Below are 25,713 nucleotides of genomic sequence, written 5' to 3'. Positions count from 1 at the left end.
CCAAGCCGGCCTCCGCTGTGCTGGCCGCTTTGCTTGCCACGAAGGCCGGGGTCTCTTTCCCTTCTCAGCAGGGGCGGCCCTGAGCCGTACAGACTCCAGTTCCCCGGGCGCTGCAGCGGGTGCCCAGCCCACCGCCTGCGGGCATGGTGACGGTGATGGAGGGTTAGGAACCGCCCCCTTAGCGTGGGTGGCTCGTTGGTCTAGGGGTATGATTCTCGCTTCGGGTGCGAGAGGTCCCGGGTTCAAATCCCGGACGAGCCCTTGAGGGTGTTGTGTTTTATTTCCTTGTTCAGATTCTTTTCCTCCGTAAGGTACGAGAATAGCGCACACAGCCGCCAGGTCCGGCTCGCTGCAGGCCCAGGATAGACCTTGCCACGCGCCACAGGCCCAGGACAGACCTTGCCAGCGCCACAGGCCCTAGGGCCGCCCCCAGGCCCAGGACAGACCTTGCCACGCGCCACAGGCCCTGGGGCCGCCCCCAGGCCCAGGACAGACCTTGCCGGAGCGGCAGGGCTGCTGCGGTCCCAGGCAGGGCAGCTTAGGGGCGCGCGGGCTCCTGGAGCCTGGGGTGCTCCGCTGGGGCGCCCCGCTGCGCCTGTCCTTTTGGCAAAGGCGAGCGCCCAGACCCCTGGCATTCCCCGACCTCCTCTCGCCGGCCCGGGAACCGCCGTCCTCCCAGACGCAGCTGAGGCTCGTGGGAACCTGGGAAGCTCCGCGCGGGTAAGGGCCCGGGGCTGCGCTGCCCCGCACGGGGCGCACGAGTCCTGGGGAACACGAGTGGACTCGCACCCTGAGGAGAGAGCCAGGTCCAGGACCTGTGGTTAGGGCTCAGCTGGTGGCACTTGGGGTTCTTCATCTTGAGGTTCAAGCCGTACACTGGGCTGAATTTTTAATTATTATTATTAATGATTTACTTGCTTATTTGAAAGGCAGAATGACAGATAGAGGGAGACACAAAGGGTGAGAGGGATCTTGCATCTGCTGGTTCATAGCCGCAACAGCCTGGGCTGGGCCATGCTCAGACCAGGAGCCGGGAGCTCCGAGAGTCCTACATGGATGGCAGGAGCCCAAGCACTTGGGTCCTCCTCCGCTGCTTTCCCGGCACATTCGCAGGGAGCTGGACTGGGAGTGGAGTCGCCGGGACCGGGATGCCTTTGTTGCCTGACCTGCTGCACCACAGTGCTGGCCAGGGCTGAACTTCAAGGCCTCCAGGGACTTACCGAGGGCTTTGTTCTCTGCTGTCCTCACTTGCACCTGCATCCTGCCCTGAGCTGACTCCCTACCTGGTGTGAGACAGGGACCAAGATTCATTTTGTTCTCCATAATTCAGAGTGGTTTATTTAAAAGGCCACGCTGTCCTCTGCTGCTCTGCAATGCAGCCCCCCCCCCCCCCCCAATAAATCAAGCGCCTGAATACTTGGGGTCCTCGTTCTGCGCTACTGGGTCTGTTGTCTCCTTGTCCACCTTCGGGCTTGGACGGTGTAAGTCTTGCTGTCCAGGAGATTCAGTCTCCCAAGGTATTTTCCAAATTTGCTTTGGTCATTGTGGAACCAGCTTTTCAGCTTCCACGAAATAGCAGCTGGGAGTTTGAGGAGCGCAGCCCTGCTCTGGACAGCGGTCTGGGAGTTTGAGGAGTGTAGCCCTGCTCTGGACAGCGGTCTGGGGCTGTCTGACAGCAGGAGAATACTGAGACTCTCATCTGATGAGTGTGCAGCACCTGCGCCCTTCACCTGTTAAGGTCTCTAGGTTCTTAGGCATTGCTCATCTGTCCTTGGAAACTTGCCTAGGTAGCTGACGTTTTTGATGCTGTCATAAACTGCATTACTTCAAACCGTATTTTCTATTTTTTTGCCACTATATAAAAACACGACACATTTTTATTCACCAACCTTGGATTCAGTCCAATTGTGAAACTCACTCAGACCTAATCTATATAACTTTATACATATTCAGGAATGCTGTTTGTGAATAATGGAAGTGTTCTTTCCAACCTGTATGCATTTTAATTATTTTCTTGCCTCATTGCACTGTCTAGGACCTCTGACAAAATATTAGGTAGAAGAGTTGTAGAGGGCGTTCTTACTTTATTGTGGGATTCACAAAGGGAAGTTTCAAAAGGCCACTGTGGAATATGAAACTGGGGTGTCTTATTTTTAAGAGTTAGCATTTATCAGTGCTGCTGTGTAACAGATGCCCCAAACTCAGACGTGTGAACACCATCTACCAGCAGCTCTGGGCTTGGGCAAATTGGGCAGAACCAGTGTCTGTTACATGTGCACTTCGGGAAGAACTGGAGGCTGGGGTTCCCTTCCTCACATCTGTCCCCTGGCTGAGCTGTGCTGGGACTGTGAGTGGACGCCCTCACAGGACCCCTCCTGCAGCCCGGGTGTCACCGCCCGTCCTTGGCGCTTCCTGTGTGAGCAGGACTCCCACGTGTGGGTTCCACAGGACAACATGGGACCTGCTTCCCTCTTTGTGACCCACCCTTGGGAGCTGTACAGTGTCGGGTCTGCTATACAGGAAGATGCCAAAAGAAGGGACACAGATCCCACCTTTTAGCACAAAAAGTGTCAAGGAATTTGGGGGGCTGGTGTTGTGGTGTAGTGGGTAAAGCTGCCACCCGCAACACCGGCATCCCAGATGGGTGTCCGTTCATATGCCAGATGCTCCACTTCTAATCCAGTGCCCTGGCAATAGCCTGGGAAGGCAGTGGAAGATGGCCCAAGTGTTTGGGCCCCTGCACCCACATGGGAGACCCGGAAGAAGCTCCAGGCTCCTGGCTTTGGGTTGGCTCAGCCCTGGCTCTGAGCCCATCTGGGGAGTGAACCAGCAGATGGAAGATCTCTCCTCTTCTCAATGTAACTCTGACTTTCAAAAGCACTTAAAATTTGTGGTCATTTGGACAGGCCTGGCTGGGCTGTTGTGGACATTTGGGGAATGAACCAGTGGATGGAGGATCTCTCTTTCTCTCTAAAATACATAAATTTTAAAATCAGTTTTTGAGTTATTACTGACATAATAGACTGTATGGAAGGACAGTGTGCAACTTGACAAGTTTCGTTATCACCTGGGAAAGCCCGCGAGCAGCCAAGATGATAGACAGGAGCATCACCCCTCCCACCCCCAGATTTTCCCACGGCCATTTGCAATCTGCTTCCCACCTTTCAAATCCGGGCAATCACAGGTTGGGGCTCTGCTGCTGGTGCCTGTTCTGAGGCCATCGCTGGTGGCCAGCTGGTGGGAGAGTGTGATGTTAATACCAGCAGAAGTACTCAATACCCATCAGGCTTATTATGGTGCCTAGCAGACGGCTGAGCTCTATGCCTGTCTTAACTTGACTAACGTCACGACCGCTCCACACTTACCACTGCAGTCATAGAGCAGCCTGAGGTGCTGGCCACGGTGGGTTAGGAGAGGGAGGTGTGCTCCTTGATTGAGGTACCGGGGACCTGGGTTCAACCCGGATCTTCCATTTTTTGTCTTAAAAATATATGCCCGACCTTTCTCTCTGTCTCTCTCTCTCTCACTGTCTATAACTCTCTCTCTCTCTCTCACTGTCTAACTCTGCCTGGCCAATATATATGTATGTATATGCCCACATATTTAAAAATGTACACGCCTGGCTCACTGTCCAGTTGCCTGCAAGGAAGCCATGAACTGGGAACTGCATCCAGGCCCACACCTGGCTGGCAGGCGCCCAAGTACTCGAGGCACCACCTGCTGCCTCCCAGGAAACACATTAGCAGGAGGCTGGAATTGGACGTGGAGCCAGGCACCTAGGCACTCCAATATGGAATATGGCATACGTGAGTCCCAAGAAGCCTCTGTGCTAGTGCGTGCTGGATGTCTTAACTGGTTTACTTGAGTTACACGCGCGTGCTCGCACACACACACAGGTCTTCCATCCTACGGTTCACTCCCCAGATGGCAGCAACGGCCAGCACTGGGGCCAGCCCGAAGCTAGGGCCATCCTCTGCTGCTTTCCCAGGCGATTAGCAAGGAGCTGGATCAGAACTGGAGCAGCTGGGACTAGAACAGGTGCCCATATGGGATGTGGGCGCCACAGCCTGAGGATTCATCTACTGTGCCACAGCGCTGGTCTCCCCCAACCCCCAACAGTGTAGCCTTTAGTTGGTCACATATTGGATTGTCATTTATCATTTTTTAAACAGTGTGCAAGGTCTACACGTTTCCTTTGCGATCTCGTGCCTGGGAAGTCACTTAACAATACCTAAACCCACCTGTGGTTTGTATTAGGAAGCTGTTTTGGGGGGGATTACCAGCTCTTGGGCCCCGCGGCTAACCTTGATGGGTCACACAGCCGAGATCGCTCTGCAGTGTCGGCTGTGAGGCCGCAGGTGCGCACCGCTGGGCTCACCAATGGGCGCGCTGACCCCGGAGCCACAGCCGCGCGCCAGCCTCGGAACCACGTGTGTTCGCGAAAACGGCCGCCGGGCGGTGGGAATGGCTCCAGGAGGCCCCGGATTCAAACCCCAGGCAAGCCTCTCCAGCGTTGGCGGCCGCAGTCAGGGGCGCCAGGCCTCCTGACCGGGTCGCGGTCTCTGCCCCTGGGAGAGGTTTCCCGAGGGGCGGGAGAAGCCCCCGCAGCCCCGCTGGGCTCTTAGAGGTTGGGTCCAGCCTGGACAGCGGGAAGACCTGAGTGACCTGCAGACCCCACATCCTGGGGCCGGGGGACCAGCCAACTCCCCCTCGTGAGTGGGGAAGGCCAGCGCTTCTCTGGCCGCCTGGCGGCAGTCTGGATGGGGCCTAATCCCCCGGGGACCACCCCTTCCAGCGCGGCCATCCTCGACCGGAGCGCCGCTGGGCGGGTGCAGTCCTGGAGCCAGGTGGCGGTGGGTCCCACGTCCCACGCCCCACGTCCCACGCCCCACGCCCAGGGCTCCTTTCTTGCTTTGGCCTCGCTGGGGCGCGACGGGAGACGCGGGGCGGGGACGAGGAGGAGGGGTGGTGCGGAGCCCCCTTGCCGTGCCTCAGGGCAGTCACGGCCCCGCTCGGGGAGGTCCGTGTCCTCTGCCGGACTGGCAGCCCCGGGACGTGACCTGAGCGTGACTTTGGACGCGTGAGCTGCCAGCTCGGTGCGCGGTGGCGTCGGCAGGAGACCGGCGAGGGGCTGGGGGCTGCTCCCCGCCTCTGCGGCACTGGCGGGGCAGGGGTGGGGTCCCTTGGCGCCCCCGCACTCTGGAGCTCACCCCTACCCGCGGGTCGGAAACCGATTCCTCCCTAGCCCCAGGGCGCCTCCCAAACCCAAAAAAGAAATCGGTGTCAGGCTGTGGCATGGCTCGTTGGTCTAGGGGTATGATTCTCGCTTAGGGTGCGAGAGGTCCCGGGTTCAAATCCCGGACGAGCCCTCCTTTTCGGGCCCTGGCGCTGGATCCAAGCTCAGCCGGAACGTGAATTTCCCACTCTGGGCGGGTCCAGTTCCCTTACCGCCTTTGGCCCCGCTTCCCAGGAGCCCGGCTCGGGGACTGGGGTTGCTTCTGGTTTATTCCGCGGGCTCTGCTCTTGGCGAGGTCTTCATTTTTGTCCGGAGGATGGGTTTGAGAAAGTGCCACAAACCAAGGATCGCAAATCATCCCAATTTCGTGCTTTTGAGGGTAGCTGGAAAAAGCTCATGGGAAGATCCACAGTGACCTTGAACCCCTGGCACAAGGAAGCCAACAATTTTCTGTGAAGAAAACACACTTTTATTCTAAATCTCACCGAATTCCTCACACAGAGATTCTTGATGAAAACAGACGGTTTGCCATCAAGGCAAACAAGGGAACAAGGCTTTAGGCAGCGACCTACAAACACCAGGCACGGTGGGACCTAGACGGTATACGGGTGTCCAGAGAAACGGAGACCAGCCGCGACAATGTCTTTGAGAACAGCAGCTATGAACAATGTTCTTTCAATCTTCTAAATTAAACGAACAAACAAAAAACCCAGCAAATTCTTTTAGATATTGAAACTTACAGATATTGAGACAGGGCGACCAGAATTCTTCAGTTGCAGGTGCAGGGGGTGGTAGTGGTCAAGATGCCACCTGGATCCGAGATGGTGCCTCTTGCTCCACTTCTCGCTCTTGCCAAGCCGCTCTCAGGCTCTAAGCAGGGGCTGGAGCCCCGAGCCCGAGACCCCGTGGGGTTTGCCTGCCTCAGGAGGTTCCTCACGCCGGCCAGGCTGCACACACTCCTCGGCTCAGGCTCCCTTCCTCCACCCCCACAATTAGCCGGGACCATCGGGTCCGCCTTGTGCTGCCGTCTGTGTCTTCCACTTGTCATCAGACTGGTGCCACCTCCACAATCCAGGACACTCTCTCTCCGTCACTCAAAGTCATTTGATAAACAGTCCTGACCTCATCTGCAACCCAGTTCTCTGCCACAAGCCTAACCCATGCACAGATTCTGAGGATGAGGGCGCTGACATCTTCAGGGGACCACGACTCCACCTGCGACAAAGACTAACCTTTTCCTAGCTCAGGTTCCCCGCCTTCCCTGAGCTCCCAGGAGGCTGTGGGCACGGTGCAGCCCAGAGGAAGGGGCCCGTCTTGCCGATATACGGCACAGCTACCTCTCCTGTTCCTGTAGCTCAACTGGCCTTGGAGAGAGGTTACGATGCTGTTTTAGGCGTGTGGAGTCGGGACACCTTTTTTCTCTTTCTGCCTTTGCACGGAGGGTGGAGAACAGGATTTATACTCGTCCAGGAGGCTCTGGCTGGCCACCTGGCCCCCTCGTCCTCTCCAGGCCCCTGGGGTCTTGCCTGGTATGAGATCCGGGAACCCTGCAGCAAGCTCCTGGCTTGCAGAAGGAACAGCAGGGGGTGCACAACCAGCACACTGTGGTTGTCTGGGGCTGGGGGCTCAGGGGGAGGGCGGCACTCCCAGGTTCCAACGGACTGGCAGGTGCCACACCCCTGTGCTTCCTCCTTCCCCCCAGCCCAGGACACCCCACCAATTGCTACACCCCACAGTGGCTCCCCCACACCCTGGACCTCTCAGGTCTACCTGGGTGTGGCCCTGCTGCCTGGTGAGCCTGCATGGGGCGGACCTGTTGGGGCTCCCGGGAGAAGAGGCTCAGGGCATAGATGTGGGCCACGCGCCCTAGGGGTGCAGTCCCTGCACCCTGCCCCGGGGCCATGTTGGAACCTGGGACAGCACGGTGGGGGAAAGAGCTCCGCTGATGCACACGGGAGTCCTGTGGGGTCTGGTTCACTGACCTCTTCCCCCCAGGGTGATGTGGACCAACCAAATTCCAGACTGCATAGCAGCCGTACTGGTGCAGTCCAGGGGCTGGGTGGGGGGCCAGCCTTCCCCAGGGTCCTCGTTCTGAGGTTTCCTCTTCTGGAACCCGGGCTGGGAACCCTGCGGCCGGGAAGAGGGTGCATGAGCCTGTCTTGTGCTGGGGCTCTGGACTGCGGGCAGTGGCCAAGACCCCCATCAGCGGGGTTCTGGGTTCCACTGTGTGCCCCCAGCGTCCGGGCCGGGTGCGGGTTTGTCTCCCGCCCTGGGCTCTGTTTGGGTGTGAGCGCGGCAGGCGTCGTCAGTCTCTGAGGCTTATCTTGCGTGGTTAGACGGCGGCCACGCGGCACTGTGGAGAGCGTGGGAACCGGCCGCTGCAGATGGCGGGAAATGGCCGCTGCCCCCCGCGCAGGACGCCAGGCGGGCGCTCCCGGCTTACTGCAGACCCGGAGTCCTGACAAGCGCAGCGGTCACTGACGGAGCACCCACTGGGTGCCGCACCTCGGGGACGCAGCGTTTCCAAGCGGGGCGTCCCGGGGCCCGCTGCGCCGCTCTTGTGAGGCCAGGCCGGCCTTTGCTTCCGGCCGCGAGGAGTGACTCCGAAGGGTCCAGGGGGCGGCAGGGGGACGCGCGGGTCGCGGGCCGGGGGACTGGGCGCGCCAGGGCTGTTCAACTGCGGCTCGACGTGGGTGGGGGCGGCGCGGGGGTCTCTCCTCGCCCGGGAGAAACCGGAGCTTCCTCGCCAGGTTTCTCCGGGGCCGCCCGAGGGAGGCCACGACGGTCAGATGGGAAAGGACGAGCCCTGGACATCGTGGCTCGTTGGTCTAGGGGTATGATTCTCGCTTAGGGTGCGAGAGGTCCCGGGTTCAAATCCCGGACGAGCCCTTGGCTTTTTAGCCACGACCTTCGCGCGTCCCGGCAGTGGAAACCCCACTTGCGGAAGGGAATGGAGGGAAAAGTATGAAATTTCCAGGCTGGCTGCGGAGCCGAAAGCCTTTTAACTGGGATTGGGGGGCGGGGGGCGGGGGCCTTTCCGGCCCGGGTCAGTCTGGTTCAAGGCCAGAGAGAGCCGCGCCCTTTCCAGGGTTGGAGCGCGGCGGTCAGCGCGGCTGGGAGGCCGGGCCAAGGCGCGGGGAAACGGCGCCGCCCGCGGTCAGGACGGGGAACGGGGCGGGGGGCGGTGCACGCGCCGCGGGTGGGAGTCCACGCCGGGCTGCGCGAGCCCCTCCCTCGGCGGTTTCCTGCGGCCGCACGGGTGGGTGCGGGGCTCCCGCCGACTGCCGAGACCCAGCTGTCCCCGTCTCCGTCCTCATCTCCGCCGTAAAGGTCGTTTTTAAAAACGTGTTTTCTGGGTCAAGAAACTGTCGGTTTGGGAAATGACACCCGCTGGCGGAGACCGGTGGGGTTGTTGGCGCCAGCTGCCTCGTTACAAAAGACGGAAAATACTGGGTAATTTTTAAAAAATCAAAACCTTAAAAGCGGCGAAGGACTCTCAGGATAGATAGTGAAGAGACCAAATTTAAACAGTCTTGGACGGTGTTTGCGGGCGTGGAGGGAGCCGGAGCCCCTCGAATCCGTGCCCCCCAACACGGGAGTGCACCGGGGAAAAGGCGTGAGGCCTCCGGTGTGGCCGTGGCCGCTTCTCCTGGGGGCCGGGCTGGGGACCCTCAGGGGTCTTCTCACGGCCCCCACGGAAGCCCGTGATCTCGGATTCTCGCGCACGGACCTCACGGAGAGACCCCTTCGCGGCCGGGTTGGAGAAATAAAGTTGCCAGGAGTCAGCGTTAGGAAGCGAGACGCACCTGTGCACGGCTCGCTTGACCAACGTGAGCTGCCCGCTGGGCCGACCGCTTAACTGCCAGGGCCTCCCGCCGGTCCGCGGGTGGGGTGGGGGGAGGGGTCTCACCTCAGCTGTGTTGCCTGCCTTACAAACATGTTTAACCTGGATCTAATCCTAACAAAAACTAGAAAAATCCAGATTGAGGGACAGTCCAGGAGGCAGTTGGGCCGGTCCCCTTACGCAGCGGTCAGCCGTGCCGGGCAGGTGGTCGGTCCCAGTCCCCTCCTGCAGCCTGCTTGTCACCCGTGGCAGCGTCATGGGTCTCGCATCTTCCAGGACCCTGGGGCGGGGTCCGGACCGGGGAGACGCGGGGAGGGAGTGCGGACCTCCCGCACCCGAATGGCGAAGCCCAGCCCGGAGCAGGGGCCTCGCGTCTGCAGGCCGCGTCCAAGACCAGGAGGCCGGCCTGGGTCGCCCCCTCCCCGCCTTTTTTTTTAAGCGGCAAAACGCTTAGGGGAAACTGGAAAGTGGAACGCCTGCGAGGTGGTCTCGGAGCACGGATAAGAAAGGGTAGCTGGGGTCACGAAGGGTCCCCGAGGCCCCAGAGGTGGTCTTGGGGGGACTGGGGAGTGACAGGCAGGGTGGAGTGCGAGGACGTTCCCGGGGATGCGCCCTGGGCTCCCGGCGGCGGCTTCGGGCTGTCCGGGGCCCGCGCGATTCTGGAACCGCGAGCGCCAGGGTGGAACCTTCGGTCGCTTCCGGGGTCCCGACGTCGGCCGAGCTCCGGCTTCGGCCAGTGCCGGGCCTCGCGGGTCCCCGTGTCGAGCGCCGTGCACCGCCGCAGCACCGGCCGGGGCCCCTCGGTCGCTCTCCGCCTCTGTTCCCGCGCAGGAGAATCCAGTGCCCCCTCGAGCCTTCCTGGAGGGGGCGGACAAGCCGGGCGCCGCCGAGCTCGGGAAACGCACGCGGGGACGCGGAGCGCGCCGGGTTTGTTCCGGTTCCCGGCTGCTTGAACTGGACGGGTGCGTCGGAGGAACCCAGCGAGTCCGGGTTCCCTTCGCAGCCGCAGCGAGGAGCTGTTCTTCATTCCTACTGCCTTCAAACCACGGTGTGTGTCCGCCCCAGTGGCCTAATGGATAAGGCACTGGCCTCCTAAGCCAGGGATTGTGGGTTCGAGTCCCACCTGGGGTAGTGGTGGTGGCATTTCTCTTTAATGTCCAAGATGTTTTGGAATATGGAGAGCACTGGGCTTTTAATCAGAAAATCGTTCGAGGCTAACGTTAGGCGGGAATGATAGGCTAAAGGACTCCAGTTCGGAGGGGTGAGTCGCTGGATGAGTAAGAGTGCTGGGGTCCCTGCAGGAGTCCTATCCTCAGCTCTTAGCTAAAGGCAGCCCGGGCCGGCTTCCCGGAGCGCGATACCTGGGAAACCACGGTGTTTTATGCAGCAGTTTGGCTTTATTTATTTGTATTTTTACGGATTTATTTATTAGACAGGGAGAGACAGAGAATTTCCCATCTGCTGCGTCACTCCCCAAATGGCTGCAACAGCCGGGGCTGGGCCAGGCCCAAAGCCAGGAGTTAGCTCCGGGTCTCCCACCTGGGTGCTGGACATCCCGCCCGCGGCTGGGACTCCGCCAACCCTGGCCCTGTTGGGTGCGCGAGGAAGACGAGCGTCGTGGAGGTGATCAACCCCAAACCAAGACTACCTCGCCGGCTGCCCGGGCCCATCCCAAGTGAGCTGGGCCCACCGCCGCCTCCACGGCCAGGCGCTCGCTCGGGAAGACGTCTGTTTCCCGCACTTGCCATTTGCCCGCGACCGGAGCCCCCTCCCCGCGCCCAGCACCGGGGCAGTCTTGGTTTGGGGTTGATCACCTCGTCTTCCTCGCGCACCCAACAGGGCCAGGGTTGGCGGAGTCCCAGCCGCGGGCGGGATGTCGGGGCGCAGCCAGCGCCGCCCTGGCCGGTGTGCGGCTCCGTGGGCTCCCCGATGGCACGGGGCTCAGGTCCTGGGGAGGCGGTGGGCGCCCAGGCCTGGCGTTTCTCTCCACACAGGGCAGGGCAGCTCCAGGAACTGGGTGGAGAATCAGCACCCGCCACACTCTCAGGGTTCCTGTGCGCCGGGCACGGTGTGCTCGGCTCTCCCGCCAGCGCGGGCCAGGACAGCTGGGGAGTAAGGGCGCCTCTCCCTCGGTCTTCTGTTTTCCAAATGCGTTTTGTTAACGCTATTCCTCCACCACCACGTGCCCTGGGCGTGGCTTCCCAGTCTGGTTGTTCCGAGCCCCCTTCTCTTGCCGCCTGTAGAAGCGAAGGGAGAGCCACTCATGGCTGCTGCGGAGTAAGTAGGTGGAGTGAGTTTAACCAGCCTTAGTAAGGTGAGACCCACGGTCCCAGGCCAGCTGGCAGGAGGGACCCCCGAGGGAAGTGGGGGCCGTGGTGTCACCTGCCTGTCAGTGCCTTTTTCTGTAGCCCCCGTAGAAACCATGAGTTGTTTGAGCCAGTATGTTTTGTTTCACAGGTAAGCAAGATGCATTGCTCTGTTTTTTATACTCAGCTTTCACTTTCGGCCCATCCCTGTTCCCCTGGGCTTCAGAGCCACCCCTGGCTGGCGGTCATTGCTTTGGACAGCACAGGCTGAGCTCTGACCCCCAAGGCACAGGCAACAAACACATCGGTCAGGGGAAAATGGCCAACCACACAGAAGGGGGTGCAAAGCCGGAGCCAGCCGGACAGAGGCCAGGCCTGAGTTACTGAGGAATCAGGGTGGGCGCTGTGGCATAGTGGGCTGGACCTCTGCCTGCAGAATCCCATATGGATGCTGGTTCTAGTCCCGGCTGATGCTCTTCCGATCCCCCTCTCTGCTATGGCCTGGGAAAGCAGTAGAGGATGGCCTAAGTCCCTTTGGCTCTGGCACCCACATGGGGACCTGGAAGAAGCTTCTGGCTCCCGGTTTTGGATCAGCCAAGCTCTGGCCATTGTGGCCATTTGGGGAGTGAACCAGTAGGTGGAAGACCTCTCTCTCTCTGTCTCCCTTTGTTTCTCTCTCTCTTTCTGAAGTAAATGAATAAGATATGTGTGTGTGTGTATATATATATATATATATTTTTTTTTTTTTTTAAATGAAGGGAACACCAGGGAGCTTTTCAAATGAAACACAGTAGCTTCTTAGACTGACAGGTCCCAGGAGTGGGAACCTCCACTCAAAAGCATTTCCTGCTTATGACGTCAGGGACTTCTGTGGCTCCCTTTGTACAAGTAGTAGCTCTCTGTTGTCACCAGATAAGCCTCTGTTACACGTCTGTCGTTACAATTCTCGTGGAGGAATTAGAACACTTTTCCTGTTGTTTTCTGACTTTGATCTGGGATTTGGAGAACCATGAACTCAGGGAAGGGGTGTCTGGACAGAGGTGTTTGTTCTGGGAGTCCAGAGCTGGTCACTGGTGAGGAGGGACCTGGCTCTCACGAGAGTCCACACCTGCTTGTAAATAAAGTTCTGAATGTACTTGGGGAGTGCCTTTTTTTTTTTTTTTTTTTTGCTATGATCGTTGTGTGGCCACACACACTCAGTCCGAACATCATCCTTCCCTGCTGTTTCCCTCCTGGGCTGCTGCTTTTGGAGAGCAGTATTTTTCCTTTTCGGTCTGAAGGACTTGAGTTTTTACTGTCCTGCGCCTGTGATTGACAGACTTGCTGTGCTATCTCAACAACCTTTCCCCCGTACTGCAGTTCGGTGAGCCGTGTGAGACTGCATTCGCCTGCTCAGCACCCACTGTGTCCCCTTCTTCCTTCCCTGGGCCTCTCCTAGAGGCTTCTCCAGATGTACAGCGGCTTTCTCCCGGCTCCCTTGCAGCATGTGACCCAGTATTTACAACCCAAGATCTGGGCGCTAAGGTTGTCACTGACACAGGTTTTATCTCTGTTCACCGAATGCATAATTAAAGCAGTTTTTGTTCATTTCTCTGTGTAGTGAGGGGTTCATTCCCCAGCCCTTGGCTTGGCTCTGCCAGCGGAGCGACGCCAGCAGGTCAGAGTGCCTAGACGTTTGCTCCTGGGTGTTCCTCCCCACTTCTCTTCTGACCTGTTCAGGGCGCTCCTCTCTGCTGCGTGGAGCCCTGGTGAGAATGTCCATCCCGGGATTCCTGCACAGAAAGGACTGAGTCTGCGACCTGCTAGTCTCTCTAGAATGGTTGGTTCAGGGTTGGGCACGTGAAGCAGGGGATGAGCACAGCCTTACCTGGAGTTGGAAAGAGGTCCTGTGAGCTGGTCTTGGAGGAGGTGAGCTACTGATGGACATTTGGTTTATTTATTTATTTTTTATTATTTTTTTAGATTTATTTATTTGAAAGGCAGAATAAGAGAGAGAGAGAGAATTGAAAAATGGCCACAACAGCCACTCTGGGCCCAGTCTGGGCCAGGCTGAAGGCAGGAGCCTGGAACTCCATCTGGGTCTCCCATGTTGGTGGAAGAGGCCCAGCTACTTCCGCTGTCATCTGCTGCCTCGCAGGGTGCACGGTAGTAGGAAACTGGATCAGAAATGGAATGGCCGATAGGGGATGCAAATGTCCAAGTGCTGGAACCATAGCTGGATTTTTTTTGTAATAACTCTTGTCTTAAAAAGATTTACTTTACAGTTCAATTCATAATAGCTAAGACATGGGATCAACCTAAATGTCCTGAAGACTGGGTAAAGAAATTATGGGATATGTACTCTGTGGAATACTAAACAGTGGTTAAAAAAAAAAAAAGAAATCCGGTCATTTGTAGCAAGATGGATGAATCTAGAAAGCATCATACTTAGTGAAATAAGCCAGTCCTAAAGGGAATGATACCATATGTTCTCCCTGGTCTGTGATAACTAATAGAGCACATAAAAGAAAATCTGTAGAAGTCAAAGTGACACTTTGAGAAGCAATGACTTGAACAGCCCCTATCTTGACTGTTGAGGAACAGTTTTTTTTCTTCTTCATACTATTTGTTGAACTCTTTACTTAACATAGAGTTAATCATATGTATATATAAGGTTAATTGAAAATAGATCTCAGTAAAAAATAAGAATGGGAATAAGAGAGGGAGGAGGAATTTGTAATTGTAAAGCTGTATAGTTCTGCATACATTCCTGTGGACTTACTTCTAAGGGTACAGTTTAAAAACTTGCCATGGGATCCCAAATCCCATTAAGCTGGGTGGTAAAAATGCCATCTTAAGTATTAAAGTGATCATATTAAGTGTTAAAGAGATCATATAAACAAGATCAAGTGTCTGGTAATAATAATAGATAAAATTAAAAAGAGAAAGTGTTCTAACATGGGAAGCAGTCCACACAGCAGACTCATAGAATGACAATCACTTTAAATAGCACTCTGACCTAGAATTAGCCCTTAAGGCATTCTGGTCCAGCTGAAAAGCCCGAAGAGCATTTCAGGCATGGAAAGCCAAGACACTGTGGCAAAAAAATGTCCTAGATGAAGGATCTCTGTGAGTGAGACCCTAGCAGAAAAAAGTGGCCATCAAAGAAGGATGTGCTTTTCTCTGAAAAGAGAACTTCCACTTTGCTGAGGGCCTTGTCTAAATACTGATGGAGATTGTGGATTCAAAAGGCTTCCATAGCCCTGACAGCTCATGTCAAGATGCTCTGGTGACCACTGATGTCATACATTAGAGTGTTAATTATTACATTAACAATGGGAGTTCCCATGTAGGACCTCTGTCCTCAATGAGTTGTATTATGAGAATTAACTGTAAAACTAGTTCTCAATTTCTGTGTCTGTGTACGCATGCAAATTGTTGGAATATTTACTTAGTATAGAGTTGGTCTTTGTATAAAGTTAATTGAAAATGAATCTTAATGAAGAAAGGGAGAGGAAGGAGGAAGAGAGGTTGTATTTATGAAATTTGTGTTCATTAAATAAAAGGTTTCTCTGGGGAAAATATTTATTTATGTGAAAGGCAGAGTGACAGAGTAAGGGAGAGAGCTATCTTCCATCTACTGGTTCACTCCTGAAATGGCTGCAGCAGACATGGCTGGGCCAGGCTGAAGCCAGGAGCTTGGAACTACCCCTGAGTCTTCACGTGAGTGTCTGGGACCCAAGCACATGGGCCATCTTCCACTGCCTTCCCAGGTGCATTATTAGGGAGCTGGATGGGAAGCAGAGCAGCTGGCACTCCAACAGGCACTCTAAGATGGGACGCCGGTGTCACAGATGGCACCTCAGCCAGCTGCGCTACCATGCCGGCCCCACAGATGGACCTCTGGCTGCCATGTGGAGAGAGACTGTCTGCAGAATTCAGTCGGAAGAAAGAAGAGAGGAGAGAGATAAACACAGGGCCCTGGTGTTGTTATCTGGGTCCTCAAATTGAGCCCTGCCTGAAACACACAGGCTTTGCAAAAGCATGCTTTGGACTTTGTAGTTACACCAACCACCAGGTTCCGTCCCCTGCACCCCCTCCCCCCCAGGCTGCTAGGAATTGGTTTCCCATCACTTGCAAATGATGCCTTTGTAATGTCAGTGCCTGGTCTATCTCCCCAGATCTTTCACAATGAACTTCGAGGATTGCATGTTTTGATTTTTTTTTTTTTGGCCACTGGATGGACAGAACTTGATGCTGAACACTGCGTCTGATGGAGACATGGGTGCTCTCATGGGACTGGGTAAATACTCTTTATTAAAACTTTACAGTCAGAGCAGAGAACACATTGGAATACAACTCAAAGGGAAGGTTTCTTGAACACTGATTCCTCCACCCCCCGATGTTCTCTCAGGATCTCCACTGCCACTGCACAGTTTTCAAGAGTAATTTTTGATGTTATCAACCCAAGAAAGTAAACATTACAGTGCAAAAGCTCAAATTCTTTGTGGGCACCTTAGCACCAGGTCTTGCCTTCTGAACGCCTGCTGAGGAAAATTCTTCAAGAGTGACACCTACTGGACCAGGAATTCTCTTTCCCTCGTTGGAGTTCACATTCTACCCATTTATAATCGGAGTCAGCCCCGGCTCCTATTTCTATCTCATTTCCCCAAAATGAAATACAGAAGAGACTTGTCATCTGGCCCCTTAAAAAAGTGACTATGGACCCACGAAGATAAGCGTGTGGTTCTGTTTCCAAGTGATGTTTATCAGAGCAGACAGCTGATGGAGCAGAGAGAGAAAGACGCAAACACTGCGTTACAGCCGGAGCCTCCGTGCAGCAGAGGAGGTCCCAGCCCGGAGCACGCCGAGGTCAGGGGTCATGACAGCTCTGCTGTGTGAAGTGTGCACACTTCTCCCCGCCACGAACGGATGAGGGAACTTCATGACTCAGCAGGGGCCAGTAGCTTCCCCCAAGATCACACAACTGGCAGCGGCAGAGCAGGAAGTGGGTACAGATCTGTGAAAGGCCATAGGTTATTCTAAGCCTCAGACAGCTTCCCAACAGGGATGCCACCGCTTGGCGTGGGTGGAGGAGAAAGCTCGGGTCTGTGAGTTTTCTCTGTTCTTCCCGTGTCTTGTGTCTGGTCCACGGTTACCGCCGAGATTGCATCATTGTCGCGGCTGCCGAGTCCCCGAGCAGGGAGCAGAGTCCTCGAGGCCAGGCCTGAGTTACCGTTCTCGGACTCCGGTGAAGCCGGGGAGGAGGGATGATTACTGTGCCTCTAACGAGGCCCTCAGGGACTGGGGCCCTGGCGGCCACGGAGACGGCAGTAAAGGCCTCGTCCTGTGTTCTCCCCTGCCTTCTCCTGCCCCGAGAGCCCAGGCTGTGTCCCCAGCTCCTCCTGGAGGCAGACAGCCCGCAGACCCCAGCGACGGTCCCTCTGCTTTGGTCCGGGAACCTCTGGCAAGCTCTGAACAAGTGTAGCGAGTCCAGGACTTGTGACAGTGAGGACATTCTCTCTGGGTAAGAGCAGACAGTGGGACTTGATCCCCCGCCTGCCAGGCTGGTGGGGACACCCCTCACCTCCTGAGACAGCCCGGCGGTGATCAGCGGCTCCCCGCCATCTCTGTCTCGGCTGGTGTCTGCCTGGCCTGAGAACCCTAACTGCGGGAAACGCAAAGTGACGGTTTGTGCCCACGCCCCAGGATACTTCATTTTAATTTTACGAGTGTGACTCAAGACACTCAGCATACACAAGGCGGCCCGGCTCGGACCCCGGACAGGTGCCCGGGAAACAGGAGTTGGGGGGGGGGTAGCAGCCGCAGGCACGGCAGCAGTGTCGCCCACCCCACCCCAACCCACACAGGGAGCAGCTGTCGCGGCTCACAGATACAGGTCCCAGAGCAGATGTGCTGGGGGCACGGGACGTGGCCAGCCAGGAGGTGAGGGGCGGTGGGGGGGGGGGAACCTTCGCTCCAGGGCAGCACCACTGCATCTGGGAACCCGGGCAGTGCTGTGTTGGCTTCTCGCTGTGCACCTGTCTCTATGGCAATGGCTCGGTGTGATGGCTCGGTGTGGGTTCTCTTGACCTCGGCACAAATAGAGAAGTCTCTGGATATCTTAAACATGTAACGTTGTATAGAACTTTGTTGTAAAAACCAAGTGCCGAGAGAACCGCCGTTGTGTCTGCCTGAATTCCCGTGAGCAAATGCTCTCATTTTGCTAGTGAGAGCAGGGAGGCCCAGGGCCCCTGCCTCACCCGACCCGAGCTTTTGAACGGATCCTGTTTTGGCTCCTGGTCCAGGCACCCAGGCCCATGGGAGGGGCCAACGAGTCGAGCGTCTCCGAGTTCCTCCTCCTGGGACTCTCGCGGCAGCCCCAGCAGCAGCGGCTGCTGTTTGTGCTCTTCCTGAGCATGTACCTGGCCACGGTCCTGGGGAACCTGCTCATCGTCCTGGCCATCGGCACAGACGCCCGCCTGCACACCCCCATGTACTTCTTCCTCAGCAACCTGTCCTTCGTGGACGTCTGCTTCTCCTCCACCACCGTCCCCAAGATGCTGGCCAATCACGCCCTCGGGAGTCAGGCCATCTCCTACTCTGGCTGTCTCACGCAGATGTACTTTCTCTTCATGTTCGTGGACATGGACAATTTCCTCCTGGCCGTGATGGCCTATGACCGCTTTGTCGCCGTGTGCCACCCCTTACATTACACGGCAAGGATGACCCGTCAGCTCTGTGTCCTGCTGGTTGTTGGGTCCTGGGTCGTTGCCAACCTGAATGTCCTGTTGCACACCCTGCTGATGGCGCGACTGTCCTTCTGTGGGGACAACGCCATCCCCCACTTCTTCTGTGATGTGACTCCTCTCCTGAAGCTCTCCTGCTCGGACACACGGCTCAATGAGGCGATGATTCTGACTGAGGGGGCCCTGGTCATGATCGCCCCGTTTGTCTGCATCCTGGCTTCCTACGCCCACATCACCTGTGCTGTGCTGAGGGTGCCATCCACGCGGGGCAGGTGGAAAGCCTTCTCCACCTGCGGCTCGCACCTGGCTGTGGTTTCCCTCTTCTATGGCACCATCATCGCTGTGTATTTCAGCCCTTCGTCCTCGCACTCGGCTGAGAAGGACACCGCGGCCACCGTGCTGTACACGGTGGTGACCCCCATGCTGAACCCCTTCATCTACAGCCTGAGGAACCGGGACTTGAAGGCGGCGCTCAGAAGAGCGGTCGGCAGCAAGACATTTTCTGCCTGATGAGAGAATCCCAAGGCGGAATCTCACTGCCAAGGAAACGTGTTTTTTGCCGCTTGGGCTCAGTGTGGCGGCTGTTTGATCCGAGGCAGACGGGAGCGGGCGGGAGGTGATCTGCCTCGCCTGGAGCCCTGTTGCTTCTGAGAAAAGACCGGCTTTTGAGTTATTTTACAACAGGTCAGCTGCTTCCTTTTTAAGGGATGTGTGTGGAGGAGGCGCACTCGCCTGGGAAGCCTTCACAGTTCACCTGCGCCCGGTCCCCAACACTGAGCCCAGGCTCTCTGGAGGCCGGGTCCTCGCCCGAGAGCTGAGACGCCACCTCGGTGAGTGGCACCCGCTGTCAGGGGGAGCACCTCCCTCCACAGCGGTGGGGCCACACAAACCCACAAACTGGTTTTGGGAGTCAAACCAAAGGACGGTAGAGTGGGCAGTCACCGTCCAGAGGCGGCTCCCTGTGTGCACGTGGCCCCGGCGTCGGGAGGCGAAGCTCTCCCGGTGTGCACAGAGCCGGGCTGTCCGAAGGCGAGGACCCTGTGTGCACGCAGCCAGGCTGTAGGGAGGCGAGGACCCTGTGTGCACGCAGCGGGGCGTAGGGAGGCCCCAGGGCCGTCGGGAGGTGAGGCTTCAGTACCTGATATTTGCTGGGGAGGGAGTGGTTCAGCTGGGGTCATGGATGTCTTTGAAACAAACTAACATTGGCTGTTCCCACTGCCCAGACCACCTGCTCCGTTCTCTGACTGGCCCCACCCCTCCCCGACCCTATTCCTTCCCCCACCCCTCCTCCCTCCGTCCGGAGTCCTGGCTGGGCATTTGTCACATAGGTTAAGCCTCCGCTTGGGACGACAGCATCACAAACATCAAAAGTACCTGGTTCGAGCCCTGGCTCTGCTTCCTGCTGCTAATGCAGACCCCAGGAGAGAGCTGGTGATGGTTCAAGTACTTGGGTCCCTGCCATCCACACAGGAGACTTCCATTGGATTTTAGGTACCTGGCTCTGGCCTGACTCAGTCTTGGCTGTTGTGGGCATTTGGGGCATGAAGGGAGATCCCTCTCTCTGTCTCTGTAGGTCTGTCTCTGCCTTTCATAAATGAGAAAGAACCGAGTCAAATGCCTCCTCCCCCTCTGTGGCCCCCTGACTCCTTGTTGTGGTTCTCATGGCTCTGTTTTGCCTTTTTTCTCCCCTTGCAATGAGGGCCTCCCACAGATGCTGAGACACCCCCAGACCCAGTTGGGCACACGCCCCAGTGTCTGGCACCCGTCCTAGACCACGGGAAAAATCAACTTTAGCTGAAAGAAAATGAATGGAGGACTGAACACTTGCCTCGACTTGTAACTTGGACATTCTTGCTTTAGAAAGTTAACAAACCGCTTCCGTATTGAAAGGAGGGGCTTACACATCCCCCTGGAGAAGCAGAGTGGCCCATGTCCTTGCTGGAGCCAGGCACTGTGACTGTAGCTGCTCAGAGCTGGTTACCGGGGCTGGCACTGTGGCTGTGGCATAGCGGGTAAAGCCACCGCCTGCAGTGCCGGCATCCTACATGTCCCAGCTGCTCCTCTTCTGATCCAGCTCTCTGCTATGGCCTGGGAAAGCAGTGGAAGATGGCCCAAGTCCTTGGGCCCCTGCACCCGCATGGGAGACCCAGAAGAAGCTCCTGGCTTCGGGTCGGCACAGTTTCAGCCGTTGCAGCCACCTGGGGAGTGAACCAGCAGATGGAGGACCTCTCTCTCTCTCTCTCTCTATCTGCCTGTCTGTAACTTTGCCTTTCAAATAAAATAAATAAATCTTATTAAAAAAAAAAAAGCTGGTTGCCATCTGCCCACGACTTCTGTGATGTCCTCTTCCTTTGTCCCGTGTCAGCAAAGACCTTGGGTGCGCGTTTAAAACCTGCAGGGATTTCATCACACGCGTGCAGTGTCTGTCATCCACACCCCAATCCTGAGCTGTTTGAAGTGTCTCTGTGCTGTAAGCCACCTTTCCCGGTGTGTCCGTCCCAGCAGCGTGAGTGACCCCACAGCATGCTTGCTTGCTTTCTCCGAGTGACACATTTCTCCAGCTTGGAGAAAAAAATGAACATCACCTTTCTTTCATTTCTTCATTATTTCTGCCTGACACCAGCTGCCTTTGCTAGCGAACACCAGACTTGCTCAGAGGAGTCGGCCAGCCCTTGCTGCGTATCCTGCCGGGGAGAGGGAACTGGGAGTCGGACGTGCCCGCTGGCGTGAGCTCTCGCGCTTCAGCGTGTAGCGTGGCTTCCAAACCCTCGTGCCGGTGGTCTGCTGCGTATCCTACCAGGGAGAGGGAACTGGGAGTCGGACGTGCCCGCAGGCGTGAGCTCTCGCGCTTCAGTGTGTAGCGTGGCTTCCAAACCCTCATGCCGGTGGTCTGCTGTTTGCCCTGTGGCCCACATCGTTTGGGGACCACGCGGAGACCTCCTCTGAGGTTTGGGTGACAGGCTACCTGCATTCGAAAATGGTCAGCCCTCCAGTGAAGGGTGACTGTGGGCCCTGGTGGATATGCCCACTGTGGCCTCCCACCCCGCGGCGTCAAGCCGGCTCTCCCATGAACACCCAGCTCAGGTCACCCTTCTCCCTTGCAGTCCCCTCTGGGTCCTTTCGTGTGGAATGGACTTGAATCAAATTTTCTCTACTGTATAGTTGTATTTTTATTTTTAAAGATTTATTTATTTGAAAGAGTTAGAGAGAGAGAGAGAGAGGTCTTGCATCACTGGTTCACTCCTCAGATGGCTGCAATGGTCATACTGAAGCCAAGAGTGTCTTCTACTGTTTTTCCTGATTTATTTAGTCAATGTATAAACTATAATAATTAACATCTTACTTCTCTTTAAAAATGTCATTTATTTATTTGAAAAGCAATGGCTGGGGCTAGTCCAGGCAAAATCAGGAGCCAGGAACTCCATCCGGGTCTGCCACGTGGATGCAGGGGTCAAGGACTGGAGCCATCGCTGCTTCCCCAGGGGCATCAGCAGGGGGCTAGACGGGAAGCGCGAAGCATCAGTGTTTCAGTATGGGACATGGGGCCACAGGGGGTGGCTTAGCCTTCTGTGCCACAGTGCTGGCACTCTCTCTTTGTGTGCGGTATTAGCTCTTGGTTTTTGACTGGACGTTGGGTGGTGGAGGGTGTAGAGATTCATGGACGGTGCACACTTCCCAAGATCCTGCTTTCTGGGAACACAGTGATCTTGGTCCTCTTTACATCTTTTTTCCTCTTAAGAATATTTTGATTACTCTGATTTTTTAAAAAGATTGATTGATTTATTTGAAAAGCAGAGCTGAGAGAGAGATAGAGGTCTTCCATCCACTGGTTCACTCCCCAGATGGCCTCAATGGACAGAGCTATGCCAATCTGAAGCCAGGAGCTTCCTCCGGGTCTCCCATGAGCTGGATTGGAAGTGAAGTAGCTGGGACTCGAACCGGCACCCCAGGTGGCAGCTTTACCTGCTATGCCACAGCACCAGTCCCAGTATTGAGCATTTTACTAGCTCTACATTCCTGTGACCTGAGCTTGCTCATTCTCAGACTTTCCACAACAGTTCACTTGGATGAAGTCTCCTTCCCTCTGTAACAGGATCTTACTTATTTGAGAAGGAGGGAGGGAGGGAGGGAGACATCACAGCACTTCCATCTGCTGGCCCACTCCCCAAATGCTTGCAAAAGGCTGGAAACTCCATCCAGGTCTCCAAGTGTGTAGCAGGGACACAACCACTTGAGCCATCGCCTGCTGCTTCCCAAGGTACGTATAAGCAGGAAGCCGAAATCAGAAGCAGAGCCAGGACTCAAACCCAGGCACTCCAATGTGGGATGCAGAATTTTTCTTTTTTTATTTGAAAGGCAGAGTGATAGGGAGAGGAAGACACACACACACACATACACACACACACACACACACACACAGAGAGAGAGAGAGAGAGAGAGAGAGAGTTCAGCCAGTCCAAAGCCATCCAGGTCTCCCATGGAGGTACAGGGGCCCAAGCACTTGTGCCATCTTCCACCGCTTTCCCAGGTGCATTAGCAGGGACCTGGTTTGGAAGTGCAGCAGCCATATGTAGGCATCTTAACTGCTATGATAAAGGCTACCTCAGTGTCTTACTTAAAAACTGTTAGAACATGGAAGAAAATTAGACAAACTTGTATTGCAAAAGAATAACCTATGAAGGGGCCAGCGCTGTGGTGTACCCGGTAAAGCCACCGTGTGTGGTACCAGCATCCCATATGGGTGCCAGTTTGCATCCCAGCTGCTCCACTTCCCATCCAGCTCTCTGCTATGGCCTGGGAAAGCAGTGGAAGATGGCCCAAGTCCTTAGGCCTCTGCACTCACATGGGAGACCTGGAAGAGGTGCCTGGCTCCTGGCTCCTGGCTCCTGGCTTCAGATCAGTGCAGCTCTGGCCATTGCAGCCAATTGGGGAGTGAACCAGCGGATGGAAGACCTCTCTCTTTCTCTCTCTCTCTCTCTTTCTCTCTGCCTCTCCTTCTTTCTGTAACTCTTTCAAATAAATAAGTAACTTTTTTTTAAAAGAATAGTCTGTGATGGATTTCTCTATCTCCCATTCACTATTAAAGAAAAGTGAGTATAAAATTAAGCTGTGCTTGTTGGGAGATAATCCACCCTGGGTCTCCTGCTTCTTGGTGTTTTGTGACGCACTGGTTGCTTTTGTTCTAGATTATCTCTTGAAGGACTTGGTGTAGCCACCAGCCTGGAAGATATAAAGGGTGTCTTTCCTGAGCAAAGAGCAGGATTGTAACCAAGATTTGACTCCCTCTGGGTCAAAGGTCAGAAAGACATCTTTGTAGTTATGGACGATTCCATTTCCTGAGCTTGAAATCTGCCCATGCACCGCAGGCCGCTGTGTGTGTGCAGCTGCCACCTGCTCTTACGTTCTGTGAGGCTCAGGTGTAGATGCGGATACTCTGGCTACCGCTAGTGCTGTGAGTAATGCACTCTTTGTGTGTGTGTGTGTGTGTGTGTGTGTGACAGGTAGAGTTATAGACAGAGAGAGAGAGAGAGAGACAGAAAGGTCTTCCTTCCATTGGTTCACCCCCCAAATGGCTGCTATGGCCGGCGCACTGTGCTGATCCAAAGCCAGGAGCCAGGTGCTTCCTCTTGGTCTCCCATGCAGGTGCAGGGCCCAAGCACTTGGGCCACCCTCCACTGCACTCCCGGGCCACAGCAGAGAGCTGGACTGGAAGAGGAGCTACTGGGACTAGAACCCGGCGCTGCAACTGGGACTAGAACCCGGTGCCCATATGGGATGCTGGCGCTGCAGGCGGAGGATTAACCAAGTGAGCCACGGCGCCGGCCCTGTGAGCAATACACTCTTCATTTCTCTGGCCCGGGAGTCTGGTCACACTTCCGGTGTAACTGGTGGGCGCACTTACTGGCTTGTAAATAGGATAAAGTCTCAGGCCTGTCACAGTTCTTGGCAATGCTTATTGAAGAAATGTTCTGGAAAATAAAGATTCTTGTTTACTTTGAGAATTATTTTTCTTCTTATTTAAGGGGGGAAGGATAGATGCGAGAGGGGAGAGAGCACTCCCGCCTTTTGGTTCACTCCCCATGAGCCAAAGCTGGGAGGCGGGAGCTCATTCAGGGCCTCCCACATGGGTGACGAACCCAACTACCTGAGCTCTCACTGCTGCCTCCCAGGGTCTGCATTAGCAGGAGACCAGAGACAGGAAGCAGAGCCGGGGATTGAACCGAGGTGCTCTGATGTGAAATGCCGGCATCCTGATTGGCATCGTAACTGCTTGGCTAAATGCCTATCCCCGCACTTCCCCCACCCCCCGCCCCCCGCCCAGGGTTTGTTTGTTTAAAGGCAGAGTTAGAGACACAGAGAGAGATCTTCCGTCTGCATGTACACTTCCCAGATAGCTGCAATGGCTGCGGCTGGGTGAAGCCAAAGCCAGGAGCCAGGAGCATCTTCTGGGTCTCTCATGTGGGTGCAGGGGCCCAAGCACTTGGGCCATCTTCCAGTGCTTTCCCAGGTGCATCAGCAGGGAGCTGGATTAGAAGTGGAGCAGCCCCCATTTGGGATGCTGGTACTGCAGGTAGAGGCTTAACCTGAGCCACAGCGCTGCCCCTCCCCCGTATTTTAATCCACTTTTCCTATGATCTTTTTGAGGTAGTGGTGGCAGTGACTCCATGACTGCTGCATGGGTGGTGTCCTCGCTGGCTGGTCCTGAGCCATGGGCGGGAGCAGTGTTACCAGACAGCAATCTTGTGAGAGTGGATTCTTGTAATCTAGGGAGACAGAATCAGTTTCTCTCTCCCTCTTCCCCTCTCTTCCCCCTGAGATTTGTAAACTCTAGGGAATCAGCTTGTGTGAGTGTGGAGGCCTGGCAGGTCAGGAGACCCTGGGGGCAGGCTTTTTCTACCAAGGCCTTTGACCGAGTGCACAGGGCCCATCCCACGATGGGGGGCAGTGTGCTGACTCAAGTGTGCATCTCGTGTAGAAAGCACATGCACATCTAGAACTTGGTACCCTGGCCCAGCCAAGTTGTCTTGTCAAATTAACCACCCACACCCGGCTGACCTGCCTCCTGGTGATTTTTGACAGGCGCTCAATATTGTTTGTTTTTTAATTTTGTTGAAGTTCTCATCCCATAAAATGAGTCATTTTGAAGTGAATGGCTCAGTGTCATTGGGCACATTTGTGGTGCTGCACAAGCACCAGCTCTGTCCAGTTCTGAGTCACTTTCATCGGCCACCTGATGGCGGTCACTGCCCATCTCCTGCCCCCAGCCCACGGCAGCCGCCAGTCTGCGTTCTCTGTCTATGGAGTTTCCTGTCCTTCCTGTTTCATATAAAAGGATTCATACAATACATGATCTTTGTGTCACCTGTTGCTTGATGCTTTAGAAATTTATCCATGTTGTGGCACGAATCACAAGTCGATTCATTTTTATGGCCAAATAAAACACCGTGGTTTACCTGTTGGTAGAGGCAGTGTTTTATTTTAAAGAAATCCTTTTCTGCTGAAATTAGCCCTACAGGTATTGCTTCTCCTTTGTAGGGAAGAAGCAGTTGTAGTTTTTTAAAGACTTATTTATTTATTTATTTATTTATTTTTATTTAT

The 25,713-nt window shown here is 55.6% G+C and overlaps 1 protein-coding gene, 1 long non-coding RNA gene and 4 other non-coding genes across 6 annotated transcripts in view; all 6 read left to right on the top strand.

Moving 5' to 3' along the window:
* Nucleotides 1-189: 189 nt before the first annotated feature.
* TRNAP-CGG (transfer RNA proline (anticodon CGG)) lies at nt 190-261 on the top strand. Its single transcript has one exon. It is a non-coding gene; the product is annotated as a tRNA-Pro (tRNA).
* Nucleotides 262-5,297: 5,036 nt separating this feature from the next.
* On the top strand, nt 5,298-5,369 carry TRNAP-AGG (transfer RNA proline (anticodon AGG)). The gene has a single exon. It is a non-coding gene; the product is annotated as a tRNA-Pro (tRNA).
* A 2,684-nt stretch (nt 5,370-8,053) lies between these two features.
* On the top strand, nt 8,054-8,125 carry TRNAP-AGG (transfer RNA proline (anticodon AGG)). Its single transcript has one exon. It is a non-coding gene; the product is annotated as a tRNA-Pro (tRNA).
* Nucleotides 8,126-8,423: 298 nt separating this feature from the next.
* The window catches only part of LOC138846929 (uncharacterized), a 99,218-nt gene continuing 81,928 nt past the window's right edge, over nt 8,424-25,713 (top strand). The window contains exon 1 of the long non-coding RNA XR_011384453.1: nt 8,424-8,566. This is a non-coding gene — a long non-coding RNA (uncharacterized lncRNA). The remainder of the gene's footprint in view (nt 8,567-25,713) is intronic.
* TRNAR-CCU (transfer RNA arginine (anticodon CCU)) lies at nt 10,139-10,211 on the top strand. The gene has a single exon. It is a non-coding gene; the product is annotated as a tRNA-Arg (tRNA).
* On the top strand, nt 17,439-25,556 carry LOC100343690 (olfactory receptor 1F1-like). The gene has a single exon (XM_051836265.2). The coding sequence runs from the start codon at nt 17,686-17,688 to the stop codon at nt 18,622-18,624; it is 939 nt and encodes a 312-aa protein (XP_051692225.2). The 5' UTR covers nt 17,439-17,685; the 3' UTR covers nt 18,625-25,556.

The sequence above is a fragment of the Oryctolagus cuniculus genome, chromosome 19 (assembly GCF_964237555.1).
Source record: "Oryctolagus cuniculus chromosome 19, mOryCun1.1, whole genome shotgun sequence".
Taxonomy (NCBI): domain Eukaryota; kingdom Metazoa; phylum Chordata; class Mammalia; order Lagomorpha; family Leporidae; genus Oryctolagus; species Oryctolagus cuniculus.
Note: the sequence above shows the minus strand (reverse complement) of the source record. Positions and strands in the feature narration are given on the sequence as shown.

Bases quoted from the DNA above. Each gene is read 5' to 3' on its own strand.
- LOC100343690 (XM_051836265.2), top strand. From the start codon at position 17,686: ATGGGAGGGGCCAACGAGTCGAGCGTCTCCGAGTTCCTCCTCCTGGGA.